At 35.5% G+C, this 26,984-nt stretch overlaps 1 protein-coding gene across 4 annotated transcripts in view; it reads left to right on the top strand.

The window, feature by feature from the left end:
• LOC141399304 (solute carrier family 41 member 1) overlaps positions 1–26,984 on the top strand; it is a 141,116-nt gene that overhangs the window by 5,643 nt on the left and 108,489 nt on the right. For 2 of the 4 annotated variants that reach the window (XM_073977799.1, XM_073977795.1), the window contains one exon: positions 22,330–22,441. The exons of 1 other annotated variant lie outside the window; for it this stretch is intronic. In XM_073977799.1, the coding sequence (XP_073833900.1) occupies positions 22,423–22,441 (19 nt within the window). In that variant the 5' untranslated portion in view covers positions 22,330–22,422. Of the gene's footprint in view, positions 1–1,367; positions 9,566–9,887; positions 10,273–22,329; positions 22,442–26,984 lie in introns of those variants that run through there. One more of the 4 variants, XM_073977798.1, reaches the window with a different exon arrangement.

Here is a 26,984-nt window from a genome sequence, read left to right as displayed (position 1 = left end):
TCCTATTATTTGATAATCGATATTCGAAAGGGGGGTTCTATTTCCATTAGTTTAATTCCTGAGCGATTGTGAAATCTTGAGTAGTTGTGTCTCACGTACTATATAAGGATGTCTTCAATAATTCTGATGTTGGATTCTTCATTGGAGTTGACTTATCAAAGGGGTTTGATTCTATTGATCATGATTTGCTTCAGGACAAATAACTTCCGTATTTTTTAAATTGGTTGTGTTACGGTGCCCTCCCTAATTATTGTTGTATGATCATTGATGTGCACCTAGAGAGCCATAGTTTTATAGCTTTAGGTATTATTAATGTATTATTTGTAAGTGGTTACTTTGCTCTTTTTATGAGGATTACTCACTCCTAGAGCTACGTCTGATCCCCTCTACCTCTACTCATTGTTCCTCACTATGTTTAATTTTATTAGGAAGCCGTGAGCTGAGTAATTCGTACGAGGCTCAATTTTGTTTGTAGTTGTCTTATTTTAAGTTAGGCTTTATTTATTTGATGAATTGTTTGCTATGCTATTGTTGTTAGCTAATATAAATATTGGTCATACTGGCTTTTTATATATCGTATTATATAAAAGAAATTCAATTTAAAAAATATTACGAAGCCCCTTGAAAAAATCGCCAAATATGTGGTGAAAAGTTGAAATGAGAAATCAATATTTAGAAAAATTCATAAACCACTAAAAATGTTTTTCTCAGTAAAATAAATTGGAACATTATATACATTTGTGTGGCATTTAATTATAATATTTAATTAAATAATATTAATTTGTTTATTATTTAATTAAATATATTATTTAATTAAATATTAGTTTTCGAAGGAGAATCATTTTTGTGGGGTTTTTCATTTTATTAAATATTAGCAAGTTATATAGGCGGGTGCCACCGTGGTGCAATGGTATGCACACCCGCCTTGCTCGCTGAAGGTCGCGGGTTCGATTCCCCGGCCAGTCAACATCAAAATCTTCAACGGTGGCAAAATACCCCTCAGTAATAGGTGTGTTCGTTTACTCAACAATTTGTACAAATTTGTATAAGTTCAGTAACTTCTTGTAATCGGCTAAGGTCTTTTGCATTATACCTGTAGAGTAAACGAACAACATCCAGTAACAATTTGTACAAATTTTGAGTAAACGAACACACATAATGTTGGCTACATATCCTGAGTATTTCAGCCATATAAAACTTCTCTACAAAGTGGTGTCTTAAGACACGCCGTTCGGAGTCGGCGATAAGCTGTAGGTCCCATATCATTGAGGTAATATGAATCGGGGTGCACTCATTGATATGAGAGAAGTCTCCCTTGTCCCGTACGGGATGTTTGTGGAACTATTAAGTTATATATGTCAATATTAAACATTTATTTATATATTGTATTGTATCAGATTAGTAATGCATCTACCTTGGTTATTATGAATTGGAGAGTTTCTCATATACCAAACAAAAACAAATTAGAGAGAATGCGTGTGAATTTGTTGTCACTCGTACACGAGTGAGAAACTGAATTAAAGAGACCATCAGAGAATAATGTGGAATCCACTTTATTCTCTGATGTTCTCATTAATTCATTATTCATTACCCACATTGTGGATACAAACTCTGAGAATTGCAATGGGAAAATAGTATTCCCATAAATTCTCTCTCATATATAATTTGGACTATGTTTGAATTGTTTTCGTTAAGTTTCTTTGTTGTCATATGACGTAGGCATTTTTAACATACGTCATACGCCTATCATATGTTTTGTTCGCTTCACAATAAAGAAGAAATTTAATTGTAATCAGCTGTCTCATTTGTTGTGGGTTTATAAAGTACAAAATAATAGAGTTGGTATTGATTGTGAAAAAATAAAGAGTGCTGCGCTCTGTCAGAAGAGACAAACACAATCATATTGAAAATTTGGCAAATGAAGCAGTAAAGGTATCAAACGTTTGGTGAGTACCGGATCACAAAAGAATTCGTAAACAGTAATATACCTCTTCAACCCCCCCGTAAAGGATGAGACAGGAAATCTGCTCAACCCCGACAAAGAGCAATTTTCTCGCTGAGGGCAACGCTTTTTTAATCTTTGGAAGGTGGAAATTAGTTCTGAACACCAAAATTAAATGAAGTCTCCACTGCCATCAAGTAATTACCAATAAGAAAAGCTGCCCGGCGAATTATGCAAAGCGCATATAAACATTAGTTCTGCAATCCTTTTGATATCTGAAGTCTGTGACCAGGATACCTTTTAGGGCAAATTGAAAGATGAGATAATTGCAATAAGGAATGGGGTTAATTGGTCCATGTACTTGTGTCCTAGCGATAGTAGCGAAAATAATTTTTATTAATAACATTTTTATATGAAATTTTTTACCTTCATACAAGTTTTCGTTTCACATTTAAACTCCGCCCAAACCGGTTACCGAAGAACGGATGGTATAAATACCATCCGTATAATTATTGAGCAAAGTGTTGAATTCAATTCAGAGCTACATCTATTTTTCATCGATTTTGAAAAGGTTTTCCATAGCATTAACCATGCTGCAGAAACACTAAATACATGGGTAATAAGGCCAACACTGCAGGTAGAAAGTCAAAGCTATGCTTCCGTAGACCAATTCTGTTATCTTGGATGCTTGGTGGACCCGGATGGTGCCAGAGAAATAAATGTAGAAGCAAAAATTAGTAAAGTTAAGACTGCATTTGTTGGGTGCCACCGTGGTGCAATGGTATGCACACTCGCCTTGCACACATAAGGTCGTGGGTTCGATCCCCCGGCCAGACAACATCAAAACACTTTTCAACGGTGGCAAAACACCCCTCAGTAATGTTGGCGACATTTCCTGAGTATTTCAGCCATGTAAAACTTCTCTACAAAAGTGGTGTCTTAGGCACGCCGAAGTCTCCCTTGTCCCTTATGGGATGTTTGTGGAACAATTATGTATAAGACTGCATTTGTAATGCTGGCACCGAATTGGCAAAACAACAGCTAAGCCTTCGAACAAAACTCAAAATATTCGAATCCTATGTCAAATCTGGCTTGTTGTAAATCTATTAGTAAATAAACTTAATTAGTTCCTAAATATAAATTTAAGAAAATAGTAATTAATAAATCTATTCACGAATGTCTGAAGTCTATGGATTATATATGGCGAAGTTTTATACGCTTCGCTACCATAAAGTAGGGTGGATTTTACACATTCGTTTAGAAATTTTTAATTTTCTATTCAGTGAAATTTATGTGGATCACCATATTTTATTTAGTCGATCAAAAGCGGCGAGCGTTTTATTGAATCGGTTATTTAAATCATCATCGATTTCTCCATCCTCTGTCATTACGCTACCAAGGTAACAAAAGGCCGATACGTATTCAATCTATTGGTATCCTATATGTATATACGTGGTTATTTATACGCATTGCTATTGTCTTGTCTATGTTTAGTTCTAGATCTATGTTTAGTCTATTTTTAGTTCTAGATTTTGGTCATTTCGACGAGCTTTTGTACATTTCGTTATTTTCAGTCACGTTTCTGACGTTACTATTTTCTTCGAAATGTTCTACTACATTTTATGTTAAAATAACAAATTTTATGACTACTGCAAAGCAAACAAAATACTGTGCATAATTAAGAGTAAAAGGACTTTTAAATTGTACTCCTCCTTACAGAAACTTTTTTGAATTTAAAATGAATGAATTAAAACTACTCAAGGAAGGAGTGAATGGGAGGGATATTAAACTACTTCAAACAGATCTTACTATAGGTCTGTACGATAACGTTGCCAGCAAGTTCGAGCAACTTCTCTCAGTGAATTTTATTCTGTCAAGCAAGAAAAATTGTTTTGGACAACTTCCAAGTTTCACATCCTTAAAGCAATATTGGTTTGAAGCTTGTCGCGTCGTGGTACGTCTACTGATGATGCGGCATGCCATGTTTTCCTCATGTTGTGGAAAGCGATTCTAGCTTTATTTATACGGCTTTGCATCGGTTTCTTCGTCCCTTCTAATTATGCTCCCCAAATAACATAAGCGGTCGACGTCAGCAGGCGTGTTATCCATCATTACAGTCAAAGGCTGTGTGTTTTTGAGTTTCGAGGCGCATGATTTTGTTTTTTTTTATGTTGATTATGAGTCCAATCGCTTTGGTTCTGGCGAGATAATGGCTCATGAGACAAATATCCAGGTCGCCTAGCTTTTCATGTGGACGCCATTGTATGCCATCTTGGATTTATGATTTTGTTTTACGCAGGACACTTTCTAGCACAAGTATGAAGTGGAGATAAGACGCATTCCTGACGAACAACGTTACAAATAATAAAATTTGGGCTAGTTTTTGTGTTTAAAGCGGACGCTACATTCTGCATTTGTTTAGAGCTCACGCATGATTTCTACGATTTTAGTGTGAAGCCCTTATTAGTTAGGAATATCCAATAGTGCGTCTCAATTGAGATTATCGAATGCCCTTTCAAAGCCCACAAATAGTAGAAAAATGGGGGGACCTGAATTCTACGGATTGTTCCACAACGATTCAGAATGTGTTTATTTGCTCTGTGATCGGAAACAGTTTTGTTCGATACTCAATTGTGTTTTTAATACTGGAGTGATTCCATCAAGGAATATAAGGGCCATTTGGATGGTGTTTAGAAGAGTGATTGATTCCCTTTCAGTTTCCACTTCAACTTAGATGTACATTTTTAGGATTCTGATAATTACACATTCTTTTCCATATACCATGAGACTTAAGGCATCTGCGGCATCTTTACAAAAGTTCCGGGGGTAGATTGTCAGGTACTGCGGCTTTATGACATTTATGTTGTGTGGGGGACTGTTTCGTATAGATTGTTCCGTAGGTTAATCAATATCAACGGTTTTGTTGACATCTGTTTCTTTATAAAATTCAGACCAACGCCTAAGTTGTTGCTCGATTGATGTAGGGGCAATCCGCTCTCGTCTTTAAGGGGTTGTATATTTGATTTGTTTTATTGCAGTATAAACTCCCCTCAGATTGTTACGTCGTGCAGAGATTTCAGCATCTGCTACCACTCCGTTTACGTAAATATTTTTGTTTCCTTTTCCAATTTCTTGGCTTGTTTTTCTTGTTGCTTTTTTTTAAAAACTTTCCTGCAGCATTGTGTGCCACCGTGGTGTAATGGTCGTGGGTTCGATTCCCCTGCCAGTAACCACCAACATTTTTAGTGGTGGCTCAGTAATGTTGGCGACATTTCCTGAGTATTTCAGACATTTAAAACTTCTCTACAAGTGGTGTCTTAAGACACGCCGTTCGGACTCGGATATAAACAGTAGGTCCAATACCATTGATCTAATATGAATGTTGTTGCCGTTGTTGTAACAGTGTGTCATTATTATGTTTGTATGTTCGTTCTCCTGTTCAAGGGACTTGAGGACCTTGTTCCTACATTTCAGTTTATCGCAGATAGCTGCGGCATGCACGGAATCCATGCTGATGGTCGGCAACTTGATAGCTATTTCTAATGCTGGGGAACACTAAGGCCTGTACGATTCACCTTTGCTGGCATCCTTGCCTGGCTTCAGTAGCGGGACCACCCTGCCGATTTTCCAGACTTCGGGAACAATAAGGGTGGCTAGCGACAGCTTGAGAACTTTAGTGAGATTCTCCACTCCCGGCTCATCCAGCTGTTTCAGGGCCCAACGCTTTGGATGATTTAGCGTTCCTGATGGCATTCCCAACATCATCCATTGTAAACTGTGGTGGTTCATCCTCGGCAGGAAGAGATCTAATGCGACGTAACACTCTTCTCTTCGCCCTGAAACTCTCGGGGCGAACCCCTTCCGGGGTTCGAGAGTGACTTAACCGTTGTCCACAATTTGCTTATACCGGCTCCAATGTTGCAACTCTTCAGATGATTTAACCACTTGTTCCGCTTATGTTCGCCGACCAGCCTGTTAACTTCCAGTGTCAGCTCCCTGACTCTGGGGTCGTCGGGGTTGGTTCGACGAAGCTCATCACGCTCATTTGCAAATCCCGTCGCTTCTGCTGGGAAATTTGGTCTTACTTCGGGTATTCGACCAGCAGGTATATGGCGAGCGGATGCAGCATTGATGATGTCTCGGAACGTCCTTTCCGCTACCCGAAAATCAGAAGGATTAGGCAATTCTCTAAAACGCTGATTTGTGAACTCTCTGAAACTCGGCCAATCAGCTTTCCCATGATTGACGAATGTGCGGCGTTCAGAGGTGATGAAATCAGGTGGTCTGCTGATGGGGACAATTATGGGGAGAGGGTCTGAACCAAGGGAAATGACAGGTGACATGATGGTTATGTCTGGCGGACTGTGACACGCTCATGTAATTCTGGTAGGGGCGTCCTCATTGACCGAGCAAAACGTAGAGCTATCAATCTGCACAGCCAGCGCTATACCTCTCTGGTCGTTTCCGAGGGCCGAATGCCACATCTCATGATGCGCATTAAAGTCCCCCAGGACCAGACGATTATGACCTTCCAAAAGCGGGCTAATGTCAGGCTTATAATCTGAGATACAGCTATTTCTCGGCGGGATGTATACGCTCAGCAACTCTATCTCGGCAGTTCCACACCTGACTGCTACCCCCATACATTCCATGTACGAGTCATTAGAGGCAGGCTCAAGCGAGATAGGTCTGTATTGAACAGACTGGTGCAAAAGGAAAGCTAATCCCCCACCTCCACATCTGGTGCGATCCTTCCTTATTACGTTGTAACCATCACAACGTACTGAGCTGTGGTCGTTCAGCATGGTTTCCTGCACCGCCGCGACCTTGATATTCTTCCGATTCCTAAAGTCCACTATTTCATCGATCTTACCTCGGAGCCCATTGCAATTAAATTGCAAAAAGGATGCATTTTCTGGGATTGGAACAACAACGGCTGGTGTTAAATGCAGCGCTCGTGCGGCTGCTGTTGGGGGGACTGCGGGGGGAGTTTCGTAATCCGACGACGAAGCAGTTTCGTAATCTGACGACGACTCACTGGGGGCTGTGTTCGCGCAGCATGCAGCAACATAGTCCCTATCGTAATCCCTCGCGTGGGCAAGTCCAGAGCAACCCCTTAAATGCACCCACTCCTGACATCTATTGTATCTCACCGAAGATTGGATATGGGTGAAGATGCCGATGTGACAAACCGAGCACAAATATATTGGTCCTGGGTTTTCCTCCGTCCCGGCACGGACCAAAAGAATCCGGAGCAGACATTCCGGGATATGCCGCTCCCAGCACAGAAAAACGAAACAAATACAAACACATGTACACTGAGGTGACAGCCGCTGCCCGGAACGCTGATGTTGTGTGGTCCCGGGTCAATCCGGTACAGAGAACCCGCTGCCGTGGGATTGTCTAATATGAATAGGGGTGCCCTCATTGATATGAAAGAAGTCTCCCGTATGGGATGTTTGTGGAACAATTATATATATATATATTTATGCTGCATTTCTTGTGTTTACTAGTTCCTTTTTATGTGATATTCTTTGTTCGATCGCTGATGCGTTTCTTCTGGATTCAATAGCAGAAGGTTGTAAGCGTATTTGTGCTACTAATAAGTTGTGATCACTGAAGATGTCCGCACCTTTGCGTGCTGTTTTTAAATCTGTTTCTTGTACTACAATTTTGAGATTCCCATGTGTACTTGCGAATGTATTTGTGCGGAAACCTTGTACCGCCTATGAGGAGGTCATTGTTGCCGTTTAGTTTAACCAGTCGCTTACAGTTATCGTTTTTGTCTGAAGCTAGCGCGTGCTTTCCTATAATATGATGTATGTTTGTGTTGTCATTTCCAACTTAGGCATGCAAATTATTTAAAATTGTCCTTCAAGTTCTCCGTAAAAGTTATCTTTTATTTCTTCGTCATCTGGCTCCGTTGGGGCGTAGCACTGGTGAAATTTCGAAACTTAATTTTAAATCTCAAAGTAATAATCCGATCTGAGATAGGGTTGTAACCTAAAGAGCATTCTTTGCACTGCAAGATATAAGAAATCCTACTCCATTCCATCTGATGTCTGGGGTGCTACTGTATTGTAGTAGTGTCCAGATTGCGTCCACGTCACCCCTGTCCTAAGCCATCATGTCCTAAGTTTTACGACAGGGCTATCAACCCAGAGCAACAGCGTTTGCGTCAATGGGATAGCTACTGGTGATTTCACAATCTTCTGACATACAACCTCACCTTTCCAATCACTTTTGATTTAAGACCGAGGTTCGCTCGTAATCGCTCTTATGATGGAGAGCAGACGCTACGTGGGTTATTGGAGATGCTAAGTGGAAGACGGCATCTACTCGTCCTGTCAGTGTTACCACCTGCTGATACACTTATTCGCAGCCTACCTTCATATCTGAAAGCTTTTCACTATCCGCAACCTGCGACCCGTCCGCTAGCCTTCAGCTCGGCTCCCACGGAACATCAATAAAATTCCATAGCCACCAATGACCAGCTGGAATGTTTGACACAGTTCTATGAGCCGTTCACTGTTATTGTTTTTAACTTGACTAATAATTCCTTCTGGACATGTTAAATCCAATAATCAGCTTTTGAATTCGTTGATATAAGGATTGAAAGGTCATCTGGATGAATGGGGATTTGTTTGATCCTAAGTAATACCCTTTTGTCGGGTTAATCTTCTTTCTTCTTCTTCTTTATGTGGATTTATTAGAGCAATGGAATTGACATTAAAACCCAGTGTTTTTACTAAATCCGGTTATATGTAAACGTATAATAAGCCTAATTTTCGTGTCTGTCGCCAGTTTTAAGCAAAGTATAATAATGATAATAATCATGTCTGTGTACCCATACAAACAAAAATAGCTACAATTAAAATCTCTCCAAGTGAAATGATACACAAAGACAGCTTGCACCAATAGTAACGACCTTGAACCGACTAAACAAGCAAACAAACTCCCTAATTATGTTTAGAGTTGTGTAGTTCCGGAACGATCTAGTTCCAAGGAACTATTCAGAATAAAGAACTATTGGAACTATATCCAGCTCTTGCTTTTATATAGTTCCTTTTGTTCACCTCGTTCCTTTAATTTATCACCTACGTCGATCTTTTTTCGTTGCGTTAATTTTTCTTATTTTGCGACATATATTATTATTATGTCAATTCCACCAAACGATGAAAACAAAAGGAACGATAACTGAACTATTTCGCTCTCGGAACTATTGGGAACGAAGGAAACAGAAAGAACGATGAAAGAGAAAGATTCATGGAACTATATCGCTCTTAGAACTATTTGGAACGATGAAAGAGAAAGATTCATTGATTGATATCGCTCTCGGAACTATTTGGAACTATATTAAGGAACTAGTTCCTTTTGGTAAAAGGAACTAGAAAGATCAATCCGCTCCGGGAACTAGATTGCCCAACTCTAATTATGTTGCCAGACAACGACCGACAACTAACAAACAAAAATAAAAAAAACTTTGCGAACCCCCGAGAACCAGAAAGCAGACAAACCCGGTTGCCATTATACGAGTACAGTGATTTATAGGTCTGCGTTATCGCAGCTGAAAAATTGCACACGATTTGTTTATTTTCGTTTGGTCCATGGCACAATCACCAGGTAGATGCATCAGCCGACAACTACAACAAAAACCAGTTCAGTACTGCGAAATGTCAAAAATGTTTTGCAAAAATAAAGCGATTCACACAATTTTTTCAACAAAATTTTGTTAGGCTGGTATTAATAATCGAATTATTACAAAATTCCACCAAAAATTCACAATTTTTCTTTAAATTTTTGTTTTTTTATTTTTGTGTTTTCAATTACAACAACGTTTTTGACAGCTCGCAGTACATCAGCTGGGCTGATGCGGGTACCTGTATGATTGTGCCATGGTTTGTTCTCATTTTATCGATATTCCTCTGTTCTATAAAACAAATAGTAAGACAAGAAAAAAACCAACAAATAAAAGATGGAAGGCAACATAAGACAAAAATGGGTAAATAGAAGAAGAGCAATGAACAACAGTGAACGAAGAAGCACAACAAACTGTTAAACGACGGTCGGTTCTTTAGTTCGAACATCATCCGTCCACAACTCAAACAGAATTCGATTCGTTGTGAGGCGGCTGCCTGGTTTTATTGTTGCCGTCTATCGTATGTTTGTCCGTCCATTGTCAAAAGCGTCGTCACTTGTAAAGATTTTCTTTGAAACAAAGTGTCTGTCGTTCGGTCGGTCGGTAGTGCATTTTGATGTGTGGTTAAACGGAAAGTGTTAAATTTTTGTAGCAGCCAATCATTCACTTGGAAGCAGAGATAAGAAAAAGTGTACGTAATAAATAAATTAAAACAAATTGTTATTGCAATGCAATAGGAGAATGCAATTAAAATGTAAATTAGCTATTTTCTTGCCCGTATTCTCAAACTTCAAAAGTAAAAGAAGGAATTAATTATAGAAAGTCATCAAAACAATAACAACAAACAAAGCTCCATCATGGAGATATAGCGTGGAGAGAGTGAGAGGGACATTGTGGAGACTAATAGAGTTGTACACAAAACACACAGTTATTTATGTGGCGTGCAGTGGGTGTTCTTAAAATGTGTGTGTGCTTCAAAAATTAATGGCTATTGTGAATGACGGTTTATTCAAATTTGTATGAATATTTAACAAAATGAGTTTTGCAAAATTCTTTTTCTTTTTTTTGCAAAAATACATGTAACAAAAACTACATCATACAAAGTAAATTCTACCAAAGAAAATCAGAAAACACATGTTTTGCCCATTCTCTTTCTTGTAATTTGATTTACTCTCTCCCTGGGAAATACTGTGCACATTAGAAAACAAACAACAACTGAATAACAGTACTGCGGCCAGGTGCAGTGCTAGACTCATTTGACCATTCATAAAATTTAATTTTAACAAGAAAATTGCAACCTTTAAGAAACATAGGGTAAGTGCACCTAATGTCGGCATGTACCAGTAGTCGGCACCTTTTGAATTTGAACTCAAATAACTAAAAATTAAGAAAACAAAATAGGAAAATAATCTTAAAAATGCTTCAACAATATTGTCAGCTAACTTTATATAAAATTTCATTGAGCTGGGACCAATTATTATATCGAAATTTAAGTTTTTGTCAGTGAGGGTTTTTCACCACAACCGAAAATGCATGTTTCTTAAGAAAAAAATTGTGGAGATGTTAACCTTATAAGCTCTGTAATTATTTTAAAATGAAGAAATTTTCCACAAAATTTTTGTTATGTAGGTAGAGAACTGTTAAAAGAACACTTTAGAAAAAGAAATTTTTAAAAAATATTTATAATTGTGCAATTTTTGCTGATGCCGACTTTGGGGACAAAAAAATATAAAATTTGTCTGAAGTCGGCATGGGGTTATAAACATTGATTTCTATCGATTACTTTTAGCTAAAAATTATAAAAAATACTAAAGAAATACTTTAAAGGCTAATTAATAAAAAAGTAGTTTCAATTTGAAAGGAACTTTAGCGATTTTAAGCAATATTAGCCATGATTTGAAGTGTGGGGTGCCGACAACTGGGTAATAGACGCCGACAATTGGGTACGAACTAATTTATTTAAACAATATGTTAAAATTTCCTTATTTTTTGAAGTAAAATCAATAGAAATGTATATAATAAACTTGAAATGTATAAATAACAAATGCTTAAGCTATTGTTCTTTCAAATATTTAAGAAAAAAATGTAAAGTATGCATTTTTTTCTTTATTTCAATATAACATGCCGACTACTGGATCATATCATGCCGACTATTGGGGAATGGTGCCGACTACTGGTGAAAAAGCAGTATTTCACTAAAATTGTATTTTTTGCATGTTGAACAGAAATAATCAAAAAAATTGTTTATATAATCTAAAACTACACACAATAACGAATCATAACAACTTAAATTTAATTTGATTGGATATTTAGACTCGGAATGACATACGGCTGAAGATACGAGAATCCTTAAAGTGCCGACTACTGGTGCACTTACCCTATTAATTATTCTGTGAGACATTTTTATCAAAATAGTTTCTATAACCACAAAAAAATCTTTGACAAATTTATTATTTCGTTATTGTCTCATAGTTATTGACTTGTTGGTAACAAATGCGCTTTGTCATTTGTGGACCCAGAATTCTTTCGTCACAATAAATATCATATTGATGGCGGGGCTTAACATAATTTTAAAATAGACAACGTATCTTTCGCGATAAGAAGGCGAACAAGGGCAAAACAAACGTTGCGTTGTGTACTGCTTGTATGAACATGAAATGTCAAATAAATCTAGGGAAGTAAATGATTTTAATAACGTTCAGGTCGAAATCTAATGCCCTATAACATTAGACCTGTTTGGTAACTTCAGAAGTAAAAAAGTATTTGCAAGAACTTGCAACTACTTCTCATATCTTTTTTACTGAACAAGTTTGTTATCGAACAGATTTTGTAAAAGTTTGTACAAATTTGAACAAACTTTTGGGATATCGAACAGACCTATTGTCTGGTATTGTGTGGTTACGTAGTTTTTTAACAATTTATATACATATGACTCGCTTCGAAAGGAATCGCGTTATAGGCCATTTAGATAGGAGTTCATTAGCCGGATTTAGCGCAATATCAGGATTTATTTGTGCTATGGAATTAACATATGAAACTCAGTGGGTTTATTAAATCCTCCTATTGAGGGGGATTTGTTTTTAATCCGGCATAAATCCTCATATACAACTTTATTTTTTTGCAAGACGCAAGGTATATTTATTATAAGGTATATGCATGAATTACAACAACTAACAAATTTACAAAAACAACATTGTTGTTATTGAAAATTAATTTTCAAAGAAAATATTGAATAATAGGGTCATTCCAAATTTTTTTTCAGGAAAAACATAATTGCATTTTGATAATCGTCGAGAATAGAACAAATTTGAAGCACAATGTAAATATAAAGCATTCATAACTCTCGTAGGTAATTTTTATTACACGTTTAGGATGAAAAGCAGTATTTTATGGTAGCAGATTTCGATGTTTCATGAGTAGACCCTATTAAATTTTGAAAACTAAATTTACAAAAAAAGTAAGAATACAGCTGATTGTCACTTCTACCTTATATGAATATGCCTTGGCAAGACGTTGCTAGAAAGGTGCCAGAATTTGCTAGTATGTATTCGACGTGCAGTTTGTATACATTTTGCTAAAGCGGTGTACACACGATCAGTTTCGACTGTCGATTTTTCGGAAATATCGATAAATGTCAAACAGTCCAGCAACCACAAAATATTTTGTGGTTGCCTGATGACTGACAAAAGTGAGCGGACAGACTGGCAAGCAACCGATTATTTGAGTAAGTGACAGTCAAAACTGATCGTGTGTACCCTACTTAAATGTTAAACGATAAAAACAGATGGTCTGTTCCAGAACTGCAAGAATCTACTAATTTTTACTATTTTTTTCGATAACATAAAGGAAAAAATGTTATCGTAGTAAAAAATTGTAGCTTCTTGCAGGTTCTGGAACAGAGCAAGAAATTAAAAGAAGGAAAATCGAAAATAATTGAATAAAAAGTTATTTAATAGTTACTTTAAGTTCCCATTCGTAAACAACTCCAGCGTCTCTGCCCATTTTGATTTAGACGGTTACCAACACTGACAATCTTTGTATGATAAAAAACACGAATTTAAGTATCAAATCAGATTAAATTACAATGAAAAGTAAACAAAATTAATGCAAAAGTGCTTTATTAATAATATTACATAAAATATTTTTTTCCCCTTTATTATTCCACTTGGGAGGGCTTCCACAAGATTGTTCCAACTTATTCTATCGTTACATAATATTTTGATATGATCTAAAGTTGTGTTTGCTTTCTTCAGCTCATTGAGTATGGTTCTGCGCCATGTAATTTTTGGGCGGCCAGGGCGTCTGCTTCCTTGTGGGTTCCATTCCAAAGCCATCCTGGAAATGCTTTGTGTGGTTTTCGCAACGTATGCCCTATCCATTTCCATTTTCTCCTTGCAATCTGCCGGGCGATTGGTTCTTAATTTGCCATCTGGTATAGTGCAGGGTTTGAGATTTTGTTGGGCCAAAATATTTTGCTTATTATCCGTAGGCATTTGTTGACGAATACCTGGAGTTTTTGTGTTATGGCGTTTGTTATGGGCCAAGTTTCGCTTCCGTAAAGCAATGTTGATTTCACACATGCATTAAACAAACGCAGTTTTGTTTTATACGATATTTGGTTTGATCGCCAAGTTTAGCTGAGTCTTCCGAATGCGGATCTAGCTTTCTTAAGTCTATTGTCAACATCCTCTTCCACACCATTTTCTGATGACATAGTAACCCCTAGGTAGCAAAAATTGTCTACATATTTTAAGGTTTTGTTTTTGATATTAAATGCGTTGGATTTGGTGGTGTTTATTCGCATATCGCTGAATTTATGGGACAAGAGACATATATCTTCCGCGAAGTGCAAGTCTTCAAGGCGATTGTTGAAACCCAAGATCTATTTAACAGGTCACGTAAGTAGCACAACAACAACTCTATTTTGGCCGAAAATTCTTCAATATGTCAAAATGTTTGTTAACTTTTTCATACAATTTATTCACAATAACAAAATATTTGACAGATTGAAACCAATCAGCTGGCCGTTTTACGCCACCTTATAATTTCATCATGTTGAAACCCCATACAATGCCACGTTTCTTTTCACATATTTTAATCATAATTTCATCGAGAACTACTGCAAATAATAGAGGTAAGAGAGGGCATCCTTGTTTAACCCCTGCATTGGTATAAAAGGATTCGCTTTTTCTGCCTCTGTGTAGAACGCAAGTTTCTGCATTATTGTATAGGCCTTGGATTATTTTAATTAATTTCATAGGCAAGCCTTTCGCTTTTAGTGCGTTCCATATTTCAGACCGTCTTATCGAGTCAAAGGCTTTTTTGAAGTCTACGAAAACTAATTAAAGAGGTGTTCTCAATTCTAGCGTCTGTTCAATAATTATTCGTAGAGTGTTTGTTTAGTCCAGGGAGCTTCTATGGGGGCGAAATCCGGTTGTTCGTCTCTGAGCGTTTTTTCGATGACTTGCTTGCCATATTGCCATTTTTTATAGATAGTGTTGAGTAGTGTGATACCTCTCCAGTTGTCACATTCAGATAGGTCATTTTTCTTGGGCAGTTTAATTATAAGGCCTTTGTTCCACGAGTTGGGTAGTTGCTCGTTTATCCATGCGTTTCGAATATGGGGATATAACATCTCTGCTGAAGTAGCTGGATTACCTTGTAGGAGTTCTGGTGGGATTCCATCTTCACCTGGTGCCTTGTTTCTTTTCAGTCTTAAAATGGCTTGTTATATTTCGTTCGGATTTGGTGTTTCTGTGGATATTGAATTGTTCATGTGGTGCTCCATTAACGGTTCTGGGTTCGATAGATTATCTTCGTTTACGTTGCTTATAAACTCAAAGGGTTGTTTCCATCGGTGCGTTTGTTCTTCAACTTGGGTGATGGGTTGGCCGTTTTTATCTTTCACAATGTGATCACAATTTCTATTTTGATTACATAGTCGCCCGATAAGTTTATGCAGTTCCCTCATGTTGTTTGCTCCTGCAGCAGCTTCTGCATCATTGGCTATATTTTTAAAATAATTTCTTTTATCTTTTCTGTCATATTTTTTCACAAATTTGGCTACAGTTTTGTATCTTTGTAGCGCTTCATCACTGTCAAGTTTACGCTTTTTCCATTCATTTCTTTCCTGTATAAGTGTCCACGTATCTTCTGATATCCATGCTTTTCGATTTTCCTTTTGTTTGTAACCAATTATGTCTCTTCCGATATCCTGTAGTGTTTTGCATGTGTCTTCCCATGATGTTCTTTCTACACTTGATTGCGAATATTCTAAGATCTAGGCGCCTGATGCCTTCTGTTGAGCCAGCTTGGTGTATTTTCTTTAATTTGATCCTTATTGTTGCTACTAATAGCTCGTGATCGCTGTCCATATCGGCACCTCTTTTGGTGCGCACGTCTTCCAAGCTTCCTCTCCATTTTCGTCGAATACACATATGGTCTATTTGGTTATGCGTATTCCCGTTAGGTGATGTCCAGATATATTTGTGGATTGTCTTATGTGGAAATATTGATCCTCCAATGACTAAATCAAAAGTCTGACACGTTTCAATGAAACGATCTCCATTGCTATTTTTTGAACCCATTCCATGTTTTTGAACCCATGTGAGAGGTTGTGGTTATCAGTGCCAATTTTTGCGTTGAAGTCCCCTGTTAGCATCATTATGTCGCGGTTTGGTGTTTTGCGTAAGGTTGCATATAGTTGCTCATAGAACTCGTCTTTTTCTATATCCTCTGTGTCCTCTGTGGGGCCATAACATTGTATGATAGTTAGATATTTTTTGATGCTGGTATAGAACCGCGCTGTTATGATTCTGTCCGATACAGGATTCCATTCAGTAAGTGTCTTCCGTAGGTGTTTTGAAATTATGAATCCCACTCCGCTTTCCGCTCTTTTGTCTTTTCCTCTATACAGCACAATATTTCCATTTCCTGATATGAGGTCACTTTTTCCACACCATCTCATTTCGCTTATACCCAGAATGTCGATGTTAAATTTTTTGATTTGGCCTCTAGCTGAGCGAGCCTTGACGTTTCTCGTAGCGTCCTGACGTTCCATTGTCTTATTCGTAGCCGTGTTCGTGTTCCAATATTCGTCATCAGGTTGGGATTATCATTTTCTCTTCTAGTTTTTCGTTAATCCTTGAGTTTCAGATAAGTGGGTGATCGGCCCTCTGTATCCTATGACGGTGTTGGGGCTGCCAACTAAAGACACCATCCCGCCTTTAAGGTAAACACATTTGTATAGCGAATCGCTTGATCCAAAACAGACATCCGCTTTTCGCTGTACAATCGCCGCTTATTAGTTTTCTGTGCGCCGATTTTTCCTCGATGATTGCCGTACCGGTTGACTAAACCTCCGCCATCCAAAGATATTAAGAGCCAGCTGCCACTCCTTAAGCTAGATTTTGGTCACCTCTGGTATTTTATTTCCCTGGTACTCCACCTTTCGGCCAGAGCATCCCCAATTCGCCAATGGGAGGGTCCCGATGGAGGATCTAGCTAACCCCACACGGGTTACATAAAATATGCCAACATTTTATTAATATTTAAGCAGATATTTGAGTGTGAATAATTATTCCGCCTCAAGTATCCCGCCTGCCATATACATATCAACATATACCATACGATAGGTAATAAAAATACCTATCCGATAGTACCCGATATATATCCCAAAATGTTTAGGGACCCGAGATATCGCCAATTTTGTATATCTGCCGAAGGCCCGATTTAGTAAATGGCCTGTTTCTCAGGATCTGCGTGTCATATGTCGACATATACCATATTATGGGTAATCAAAATACCTATCCGACAGTACCCAAATCGTTTTGGGACCCGAGATATCGTCGATTTTGTATATACATATGGCGTAGGGCCCATATAGTTAATGGCCTATTTCTCCGGTAGAATAATAACAGTTCAAATTCTTCTTTATTCTTTTACCAGAAATTACACAAACATTTACTGAAACGTTTGATGTGTTTTCTGCTTTAGTTCTTCATGTCGACTTAAATGTGATCTAAAAATGTATCGAAAATTATATCTCTAGGACTCTGAAAAAGATTTGTTTATCCAAGTTCTGGAATATACCAAAACTTTTTGTAAAGAAAATGGTCTATTGGATTGTTTCGAGGAAATTATTAAGAATTTTAATTACGATACTAATGTATCAATCCCAGAAGGAGATTCTGTGGACCTCGCAAAGGAAAATGAAACCGGCCATGAGAAACCGACATCAGAACCTTATTGTAAACAAGTATGTAATTGTAAATATTATTAGTTCTTCCAGTCGGCTTCGGTATGATCTAAATACATATATTCTTATATCTCCAGGACTCTAATTTAACAATGCGTAACCAAGACCTTGGAAATGCAAAAATATTTTGCGACGGGAAAGACATATATAATTGGTTGTTCTGATGTAACTTTTGCAGAATTTTGAAATCCATCCATTTACCAATCTCCGAAGGAGATTCTGAAAAGCTCGAAAAGAATAATGACATCGACAAAGGGAAGCTGACAACAGAACATTATAGCAGACAAGTAATAGTACATATTATTAGTTTTTCCAGTCAACTTCGATGTGATCTAAAAATATATCTATATTTATATCTCCAGGACTCTAACAAAACAACTTTTAACCAAGATCTGGGAAATAACAAAACATATTGCGAAGGTACAGATATAGTTGTGTATTCTGAAGAAACTGTGCAGAATTTTGAATTCGATACCTATTTGCCAGTCTCAGAAGGAAATTCTGAAGTGAACGAATTAAAGAGTTACCTGTACTAGAACCTCATTGTAAAAAAGTTATTGCAAATATGTCAACAAAATCTGCCGAAAATGTTGAAGTGGAAGAATGTTGCTCAAATGCTCAAAAAATGGTGAGGCTTTGGAAATTACTACAAATATTTATGATGACAAATCAAATCCAAGTAATATAATTCCTTTTGATGACGTAGTGCATATGGTTCTCAACGAAAGTTCGGAGAATTTACTAATTTCCGGGGTAAACGAAATCCTAAAACAGCCAGATAATAATAGTAAATAAAAAAACTCTGCTTCTTTGGAACATAGTGAAAGCAATATGTTGTCTATAGATAACGACTCAAACGATTCTTTAGCTATTTGAAAGTACTCATACTGAGCATATGGAAAATACTCCCACCTTTGAAAAAAATGTTGTCGTAAATTCGACACAAATTATAGATATTACTCCTAATACTAATTCTCAAGAAGAGGAATGTCTATTTCTCAAGAGTAGAATTAAAATTGATACCAATCCAAATGTGACAGTAATCACTTTCGATGAACCCAAGGGAGGTCTTCTATGATAAATGCGAATATCGAAAAAGTATAACATTTTCTAATCGAGAAGAACTGTTCTTAAATGATCTCTGCATGGTAAAAAAATTGCCGTTAAATTTATAGAAGAATTAGTTCGTTTAAAGCATAAGACAGTTAACAATGTATGTTTGCTGAATTATTATGGCCAACGCACAGTGCGAAATATGGGAAGTTTAGTGGAACTTTAAGGAATTTTGAAGTACACAAAATTAATTAAATTTTTATTGAATTCGTTAGCTAAGTACTCCACTGCAAATGATCCATACTCAGTTTGGCGATTTACTCCGCGAAACGACTTAAAAATGCACTTAAAGTTTCATAATTTTTTTTTCTTCTAATATAATTTGGCTTCATTAAAAAAATAGAGTGGCGCGGACAAATGGTAAGTCAGTATGCCATGATTTATTTTTCTTAATGTTTTACAAAACAATTATGACATTTTACTCTTTAAAAAAATGAAAGAAGCTCTTATTGTTTTCATGCAATTTTAATAGGAAAGAAGTGCTTTTTTGAAGTTTTCAAAATTATTTTTTTATTTTCCGTGGATATTTCAAAAGTGAGTTCCGTACATTTCCGTGTTAAGATACATATATACGATCTGAAAGTTTGGGTTCTCCTCTGTTCGCTAAGCCATAAAACAGCTGCGCAAACGTGCGGTCTTGGGAGAAATTCAAGTTTTTTGAAAATGACTTCGAAAATTTCATTTAATTGCATTTTCCAAAGTGGAAGGTAAACACGGCAATGAACGCCATTGTTGACTGTGTTTTGAAGAAATTGACTCACTAATTCTAACAAATGGAGATTCCTGTTAAAATAAGAATCCTATCGCAAATTTCCATAGTTTTGACCTGTAAATGTTGGTGATTTATATATAGTGCAATATTTTTGGATGTTGTGGTACAAGTACCAATATACGTTAAAAATTGTAATGCAGTTCCAACCTGAATTTGATCTAAGAGACATTATTAATGAAATTAATGGTACAGACCTGCTAAATAGACCAATAAACATTATAGCTACAAATAAAAACAAAAATTATTGACATGTTACTCCTTAATGGATGTGTAGGGTTGTGGGGCTTCACCCAGAAGTGGACCTATGTAGACAGATTTTATGTGGAGGAGGAGGAGGATGTTTATTTATTTTATATTCCAAAATTTGCTGTCAAAAGACGCAACGAGAAAATTAAAAGCTGAGGCAAGCAGAAGAAATGTCCGCGACAAAGACCCCTTTCTTGACATAATACAAATGCAAAGCGAAAAAATTGGAAACTTTACTTTCAATATGTTTCAAAGCAAGATATATACTTGTTTAGCAAAGAACAATTAGAAATGACAAAAAATTGAAAACTCCGAAAACCCAGCATAAACACAATATTTTTTGACGCCACTGGCAGTATTCTCCGTAAATTGGACCCCAAATCGAAGCGCGTTTTCTTGTACAGCCTTATAATTCATGTTACGGAAGTAAAGTGATACAGCCATTATACTGGTGATATTTCTAGATTTCTTTTATATGTCGAAACATGTTGTCGTAAAAATGGTATACAATGGCCAATCACAAAATGTGTGTGTACAGATTGGAGTTGGGCCTGCATAAATGCTGTTTTGGGATCGTTCAATAAAATGGTTAATATTTGCGCTATTGATAAATACTTGCATCATTGTTATATAAATTCTTCCAAGAATACAGCACCTGCCTATGTTATATTGCAATTATGCTGTGGGCATCTAATGAAAAACATAGTAAAAGACCTACGACAGTTCAAATTGGACAAAAATGAAGTACTATTGCTTAAATTGCAGTTTTTTGTAGCAATCACTATAAGCGACATTGGTAAATTTTATGTATGGCTTCAGCATATATTTATTATTTTATTAAATCAAACCAACACCAATAATGTCATCTGTTCACTGAAAGCCCTTCAGGCTTCTGAAATAGGAGAAATTAGCTACACTGACAACGATTTTCAACAAATAAAGCCGAAAACAAAAGAACAATTTGGACCGACGTACAAAAAATTCCTCTTATGTCCGAAAGTAGCTTAAGGTGTGAACGTGAACGTGTTATTGATACATGTGACGCGCTAAAGACTCGAATCCAAGTACATACTTGAATATATTTATGTGTAATAGGTACGTTTAAATCTAAATAGAATTAGCAGACAGATCTACAGATCTGAAGGGATAGTCTCGGTGTATATGTATAATATATAAACCGACCCTCACCCTATATTATATATTCTAGGGCCACTAACCACACTGTGTGGCCTGATGGCACTAAGTCATACTACCCGCAAATGGTGGATCTTTACCTCATTATAAACTAGTAATTGGTTACAGAGAAAAACATATTTTTAGCTGTTTCAACTTTTTTTTATTTAATTGTCCGAAGATAGGTAATAAATTTCATATAAGTAACATTTTACTTTTGTTGTTACTTCACAATTGATAGTTTTAAATGTTATTTAACAAACTTATTTTATAGAATACGTGATGTAAAGTGTATTTCCCCTTTGTATTTCACGGAGACAATGTCAAAGACAATTTCTATGTTTTAGAGAATGATTACAAGGCAAACAGCAACAACAAAACAACGACTAATGTGATTTACTTGCAATTTGGGATTTACAAAAGTGGTTAAAATTAAAATTTACTGCCACTCAATTTACTGGTAAAGCTATTAAAAAGAAAGGTTGAAAATAGTTACAACTGTTAAAACAAAATTTCAATTCTACGTCCCAATTTACATTAGGCGAGTTTACTTGCGGCAATTGTCAGTTTGTAGGTGAGAGAGGGTGCTGAGAGGCAAAGGGTTACCATATGCCTCACCTCTCTCTCCTACAAAATGACAATTGCCGCAAATAAACTCGCCCAATGTAAATTGGGACTACTTTTGGGTTTGTCATGTAAAATGATTAAGGTATTCTAAAATTATAATTAAATAAGGCCTGAGGTACACAGAAGAAACATTTTCTTGCTACAAAAATTTCTGCTTACGTTATTAATAAAAGACTTCCAGAGCCACGTCTGAATTATGTCCTAGTACTCGCTAGAGTTGGGTACTAGTTCCAAAACGTATGAGTAACATCATGAACTGTAACATGTAGTATTAAGTATATGCAGTTTGTTCAAAGACAAAATGTGGGCCATTGGAACTGCGAAGTGAACTAGGTAGTTCCATATAGTTCCTTTGGCACAACTCTAGTACTCGCCCTTGTTATAGTCAAACGCCCAAGCGAGAATGTATGTAATAGTGGGCATTTGCCTCCGCCTTAAAAGCTATCTTAGTTATAAAATATTTTCCAGAATCGATACATTTATGTGAACCATATTATTTTTAAAATATTTTTTTTAATTTGTTTATATTTTTTCAATTTTTTTTTCTTTTTTTCTTACAGCTTCATATAGTGCCTTCAAAGATAAAAGCCCACTTTATTGTTTTGCTTTTTAGTGTGAAATAAAAAAGAATTGCTTGATTTAATAGAGCCAACATGAGAAGACGACAAATTAGTAAGCCACATTGTTATTTTCTTTTATTTTTTCTTTTAATTTATTTTTTATATTTATTATGTTCACATACATTTTAAAAATGCACCTTTAATAATCATTTTTATTGCGTATTCTGCACTTAATTTTTGTTAAACATTGTTCCTTATTTTTGAAAATATTAATCCACATCCATACAAATTAACTCATTTATGATCATCGATCGTCATCATCTCCACAAGCTTGAAATCGTATAATTTTTATTCATTCCACATCCATCAATGGACACGCATTATTTAAATGCTACATTTTATTCGTACACGGACGTTAAGCAATGATCGAACAAATTTATCAGTAAATCAACTGGATAATAATAAAAAAACTACCAATCTACCAGAAGACGGTATATGTGAACGTATGTATGTTGTGAGGTACTTTTTGTGTGGGGGATTTTGATTATATTTTAAATAATAATGATATGTATACAATTTTAAATTGATGCATCACGTGCTTTTATTGTTTGAAGAAGATAATGACAAATTATATGTGAAACTTTTGAACAATATGCTCAAGATTGCGTTAAGCTAAATCTATTCCGATAGTATCCCCAAAAACTAGTATCCCCAAACTGTCTGAAACAGATTTTGTCACAATAGGAGTGGAGTCTAAGGCCATTATTTCCATGAGAACATAATATAGATAAGAATTAAAATAAAAACTAAAATCAAATACAAAATTAATATAAAAATTAAATATATAAACTAAAAAAATATTAAAAAAAAAATTAATTAAATAATTCATTAAAAATAAATTAAATAAAATTATAAAAGTTAAATAAGTATAAACAAATATTAAAATAAAAATTAAGATGGAAATTAAAAAATAAAATTGAATTGAAATTAAATATAAATTAAAAAATAAATAATTTTGAAAAACAAAATAAAATATAATTAAAAAATAAAGTAAAATTTAAATATTGAAATTAAATATTAATACTTCAATTGATATTAAAATTCAATTAAGAATTAAAAATAAAATAAGAAAGGAAATAAAAATATAAAAAATTTAATTAAAATAAAAGTAAAAATTATAAAATTATTTTTGTAAAAGAAATAAAAATGTAAGCAAAAATTTATTAAACAAAACAACTTACTTACTTACTTACTTACTTAGCTGGCCCATTACAGAACATTTGTTCTATAGGCCGAACTAAGAAGAGATCTCCAGTCCTCTCTATTTGTTGCTTTGCACACTGGAATACCGCGCCTTGTCATCTCATCATCCACTTGTTTGCGCCATCAACATATATGTTAAAACTAACATTAATTTAAATAATAATATTATAATGAATAAAATAAAATTTAAGTAATATGTAAAAAATAAAATAAAAACAAGTAAGAAAGTATCAGAGATATACCCTCAGCCATGTACCCGAAGAAAAAAGTTAACACAATACTTCTGTAGGTTTTTTAGCTGTTGGGAAAATTTTCCAGGATGGAAAGGGCCGCAAAAAACTACATGTTGCAACAAAATTCAGAATAATCAAAGACGAGTGCATTTTTTTTTCCAAACTTTGGGTAGGGTGTACACGTAGGAGTGATCCGATGTAGTACATATTCGGACCTAATATTTTTTTTCTTTATTTGTCTCTGGATATTTTCCTTACAGACTACATAATTAAAAATGTTGTACTTAATTTTCTGAATTTAAATATATTACAATTTTACTTTTCAATTTACAAAGTTTGAGCTAACTCGATTTCTCTCCCAGCAAAATTTGAAGGAAGGGGTTCTATGCGATGACGTGATTTCATGGCATATTTTGCATTGGTTCAAAGCAAGTTGTGAAAGATCCGATCTTTTCATTAGCATTTAAACCCATGCATAGGAAGTCGTGAAAGATCCGATCTTTTCATCAGCATATGAATCATTTGTACAGATCACTAGAAACAAACAAGTCGATTTGTACATCCCTACATGTAGCGACATCAAAACAAAAGAGTATACATTTCCAAAATGTTTGTTATAAAATTACAAAATTAAATTACATGTCGAAATCTGAACTGGTGATGAGAAGATAATAGAAAAGCTTTTGTAAGATGAAACAAAATCAGTGGCTGAGAGTGGACGAAGTATACTCTGTTGCGGTGCAGCGGCGGTGATAAAATTGAAATTTTGGGTGTAAACTTCATGCTGATAAATTAGTTCTAGTTATTTCATGAGTTAGTTTGAATTAATAAAGAGTTTGGTTTGTCATGAAAATCATATTTCAATACAGAATTTTCCATTTTCCAAAATGACATGCTCAGGACCCGACAATGAATGTCATCTTAAGATCCGAAAATGAATGTCATCTTATGGTGGTCACGCTCATATACAATTCATGAGTGGAAATGCTAAAAAGATGACATGCCAGATCACGTGCACCCATGATTCAATAGCATCCTTGGCATCGAAGATTTTGCTGGGTTTCTCTCTTAAAGGGTTATTTTACACATTAGGCAGTTTAGGTGGTGCCGGTAGGATTTTCTGGAACTTTTTAGATCAGTATTGGGAAGTATGGACTTGCTCACGAAAACAAATTACAACGTCGTAATAGGGGCCGCAAGTGCAACCTGCTGCATCACAAATTAATAGGATCAGAGAGGAGTTGTTAAACTATACTTTTTTTTCCAAATTTTGTGTGGGAGGTACCCAAATGAGTGGGCCGATATAGTCCATGTTAGAACCCGATCTATGCCTGAAAGTAATATTACCAATAGCAAAGTTTGGCTCAATTCGGTTACTCCCTCCTAGAGTTATCAAGCCCACAATCTTGGCGAAAAATTTGGAACCTTTGTGGGGGAGGTACCGATATGGTCTATCTTCGAACTTAAGCGAAGTTTGAAAAATTTTAACCAAATATGTTGATCCGTTCGAGAGTTATAGTGCGCTCCAACTACGACACATGGTATTATATGGGTTGTTTGCAGTTTTCGTGCTGATTTCTGAGGAAGTATGGACTTGCTCCTGAAAAAAATTATATCGCCGTAATGGTGGTAGTGAATACAAGTGGCTGCAACAAAAATCAAAGCGATTCGAGAGCAGGCCTTAAAGTGCACCTAAGCAAAATTTTGTGTGGGAGGTACCCGAATGAGTGGACCAATGGGGTCCATATTGGAACCTCATCTATTTCTGGTAGAAATGTAACGATGTGCAAAGTACGGACTAATTCGGTTACTCCCTTCAAGAGTTATCGTGCGTACAATTTTTACGAACATTTTTGAACTTTTGTGGGGGAGGTACCTGAAGAAGTGGACCAATATGGCCCACCTTCGCACTTAAATCAAATTTGGACAAAATATTTCGATACCCAAAATTTTAACCGAATCGATTGATCCGTTCGAGAGTTATCGTGCGCACCAGCCAGGCAGACAGACGGACGGACATTGCTAGATCGACTCAAAATTGTCTGAAACGTATATCGTACAAACATACTTGGTGTCTAAAACCATTATTTCGATGAGGCACATTTTTGGTCGTATCAAAGTGTATATACCCTCTTTAGCCTAAAGGCTGAGGGTATAATTAGATTAAAAACAAAATTAATATAAAAATTAAAAGATATATATTAAAATAAATACAAATAAATTAATTAAATAAAAATAAATTAAACAACAAATAATAAAATTGGAAAAAATAATAAAATAAGAAAAAAATAGAAACTAAAAAATTTAAATATATATTAAAATAAAAATTCAGATTGAAATTAAAAAAATAAAGTGTAATAAAGAATTAAAAAAATAAAATATAATAAAGAATTAAAAAAAACTTAAATATTGAAATTGAATATTAATATTGATATTAAAATTAAATTAAGAGTTAAAAAATAAATAACATTGAAATAAAAAAGAAATGAATTAAAATAAAATAAAAAAAAATAAAAATATTAATATAGTTTGTCAGAGCAGGAGTACCTGCCATCATTATCATTATCCATTAGGACCCTGCCAAAACTATAGATGTTAGGACTCGTATGTTGGATATATTCACCGGAAAATAGCCGTAGATTATCCCCGCATTGTCACACACAATATCAGGAACCTATGACTTATAGTACTAAAATACGTAACTTTACAAAGTCCGATCTGGGTTATCAATATTTCCCTATATATTTTCACCATAGATATTCCAAAAACAGTTTGGATCGAGCACACATAATCTTCTGAAATAATTTATTATGAAAAACATCAATGAAATATATATTGTGACCGCAAATAACGAAAATGTGAATAAAAACGGTAGAATACGGTCTTAATCGTATTAAAAGGCGAAAGCTTCTGGAGATGTTAAATATTTTAGCTACAAATTTCTTTTGTTCAGAGACTAATAGACTAATAGTAGTTTACTTAGATATCTGGTTTGTTCAGGGACTTACAGTGAAATTTTGTGTAGAACATTTCTTCTTTAACACCTTTGGTCTAAAACTAAATTTCAAATTTCGAATTTATTCAAAAATGTTTGGGTGTTTTGTTGGCAAATTTGATGTATATACAGTGGTGTGAAAAATAATAAGGACAGCGACATTC

The sequence above is a fragment of the Musca autumnalis genome, unplaced genomic scaffold (genome assembly GCF_047663935.1).
Source record: "Musca autumnalis isolate F117 unplaced genomic scaffold, ASM4766393v1 scaffold_3, whole genome shotgun sequence".
NCBI classification, from domain to species: domain Eukaryota; kingdom Metazoa; phylum Arthropoda; class Insecta; order Diptera; family Muscidae; genus Musca; species Musca autumnalis.
This window is presented reverse-complemented; position numbering and strand designations above follow the sequence as displayed.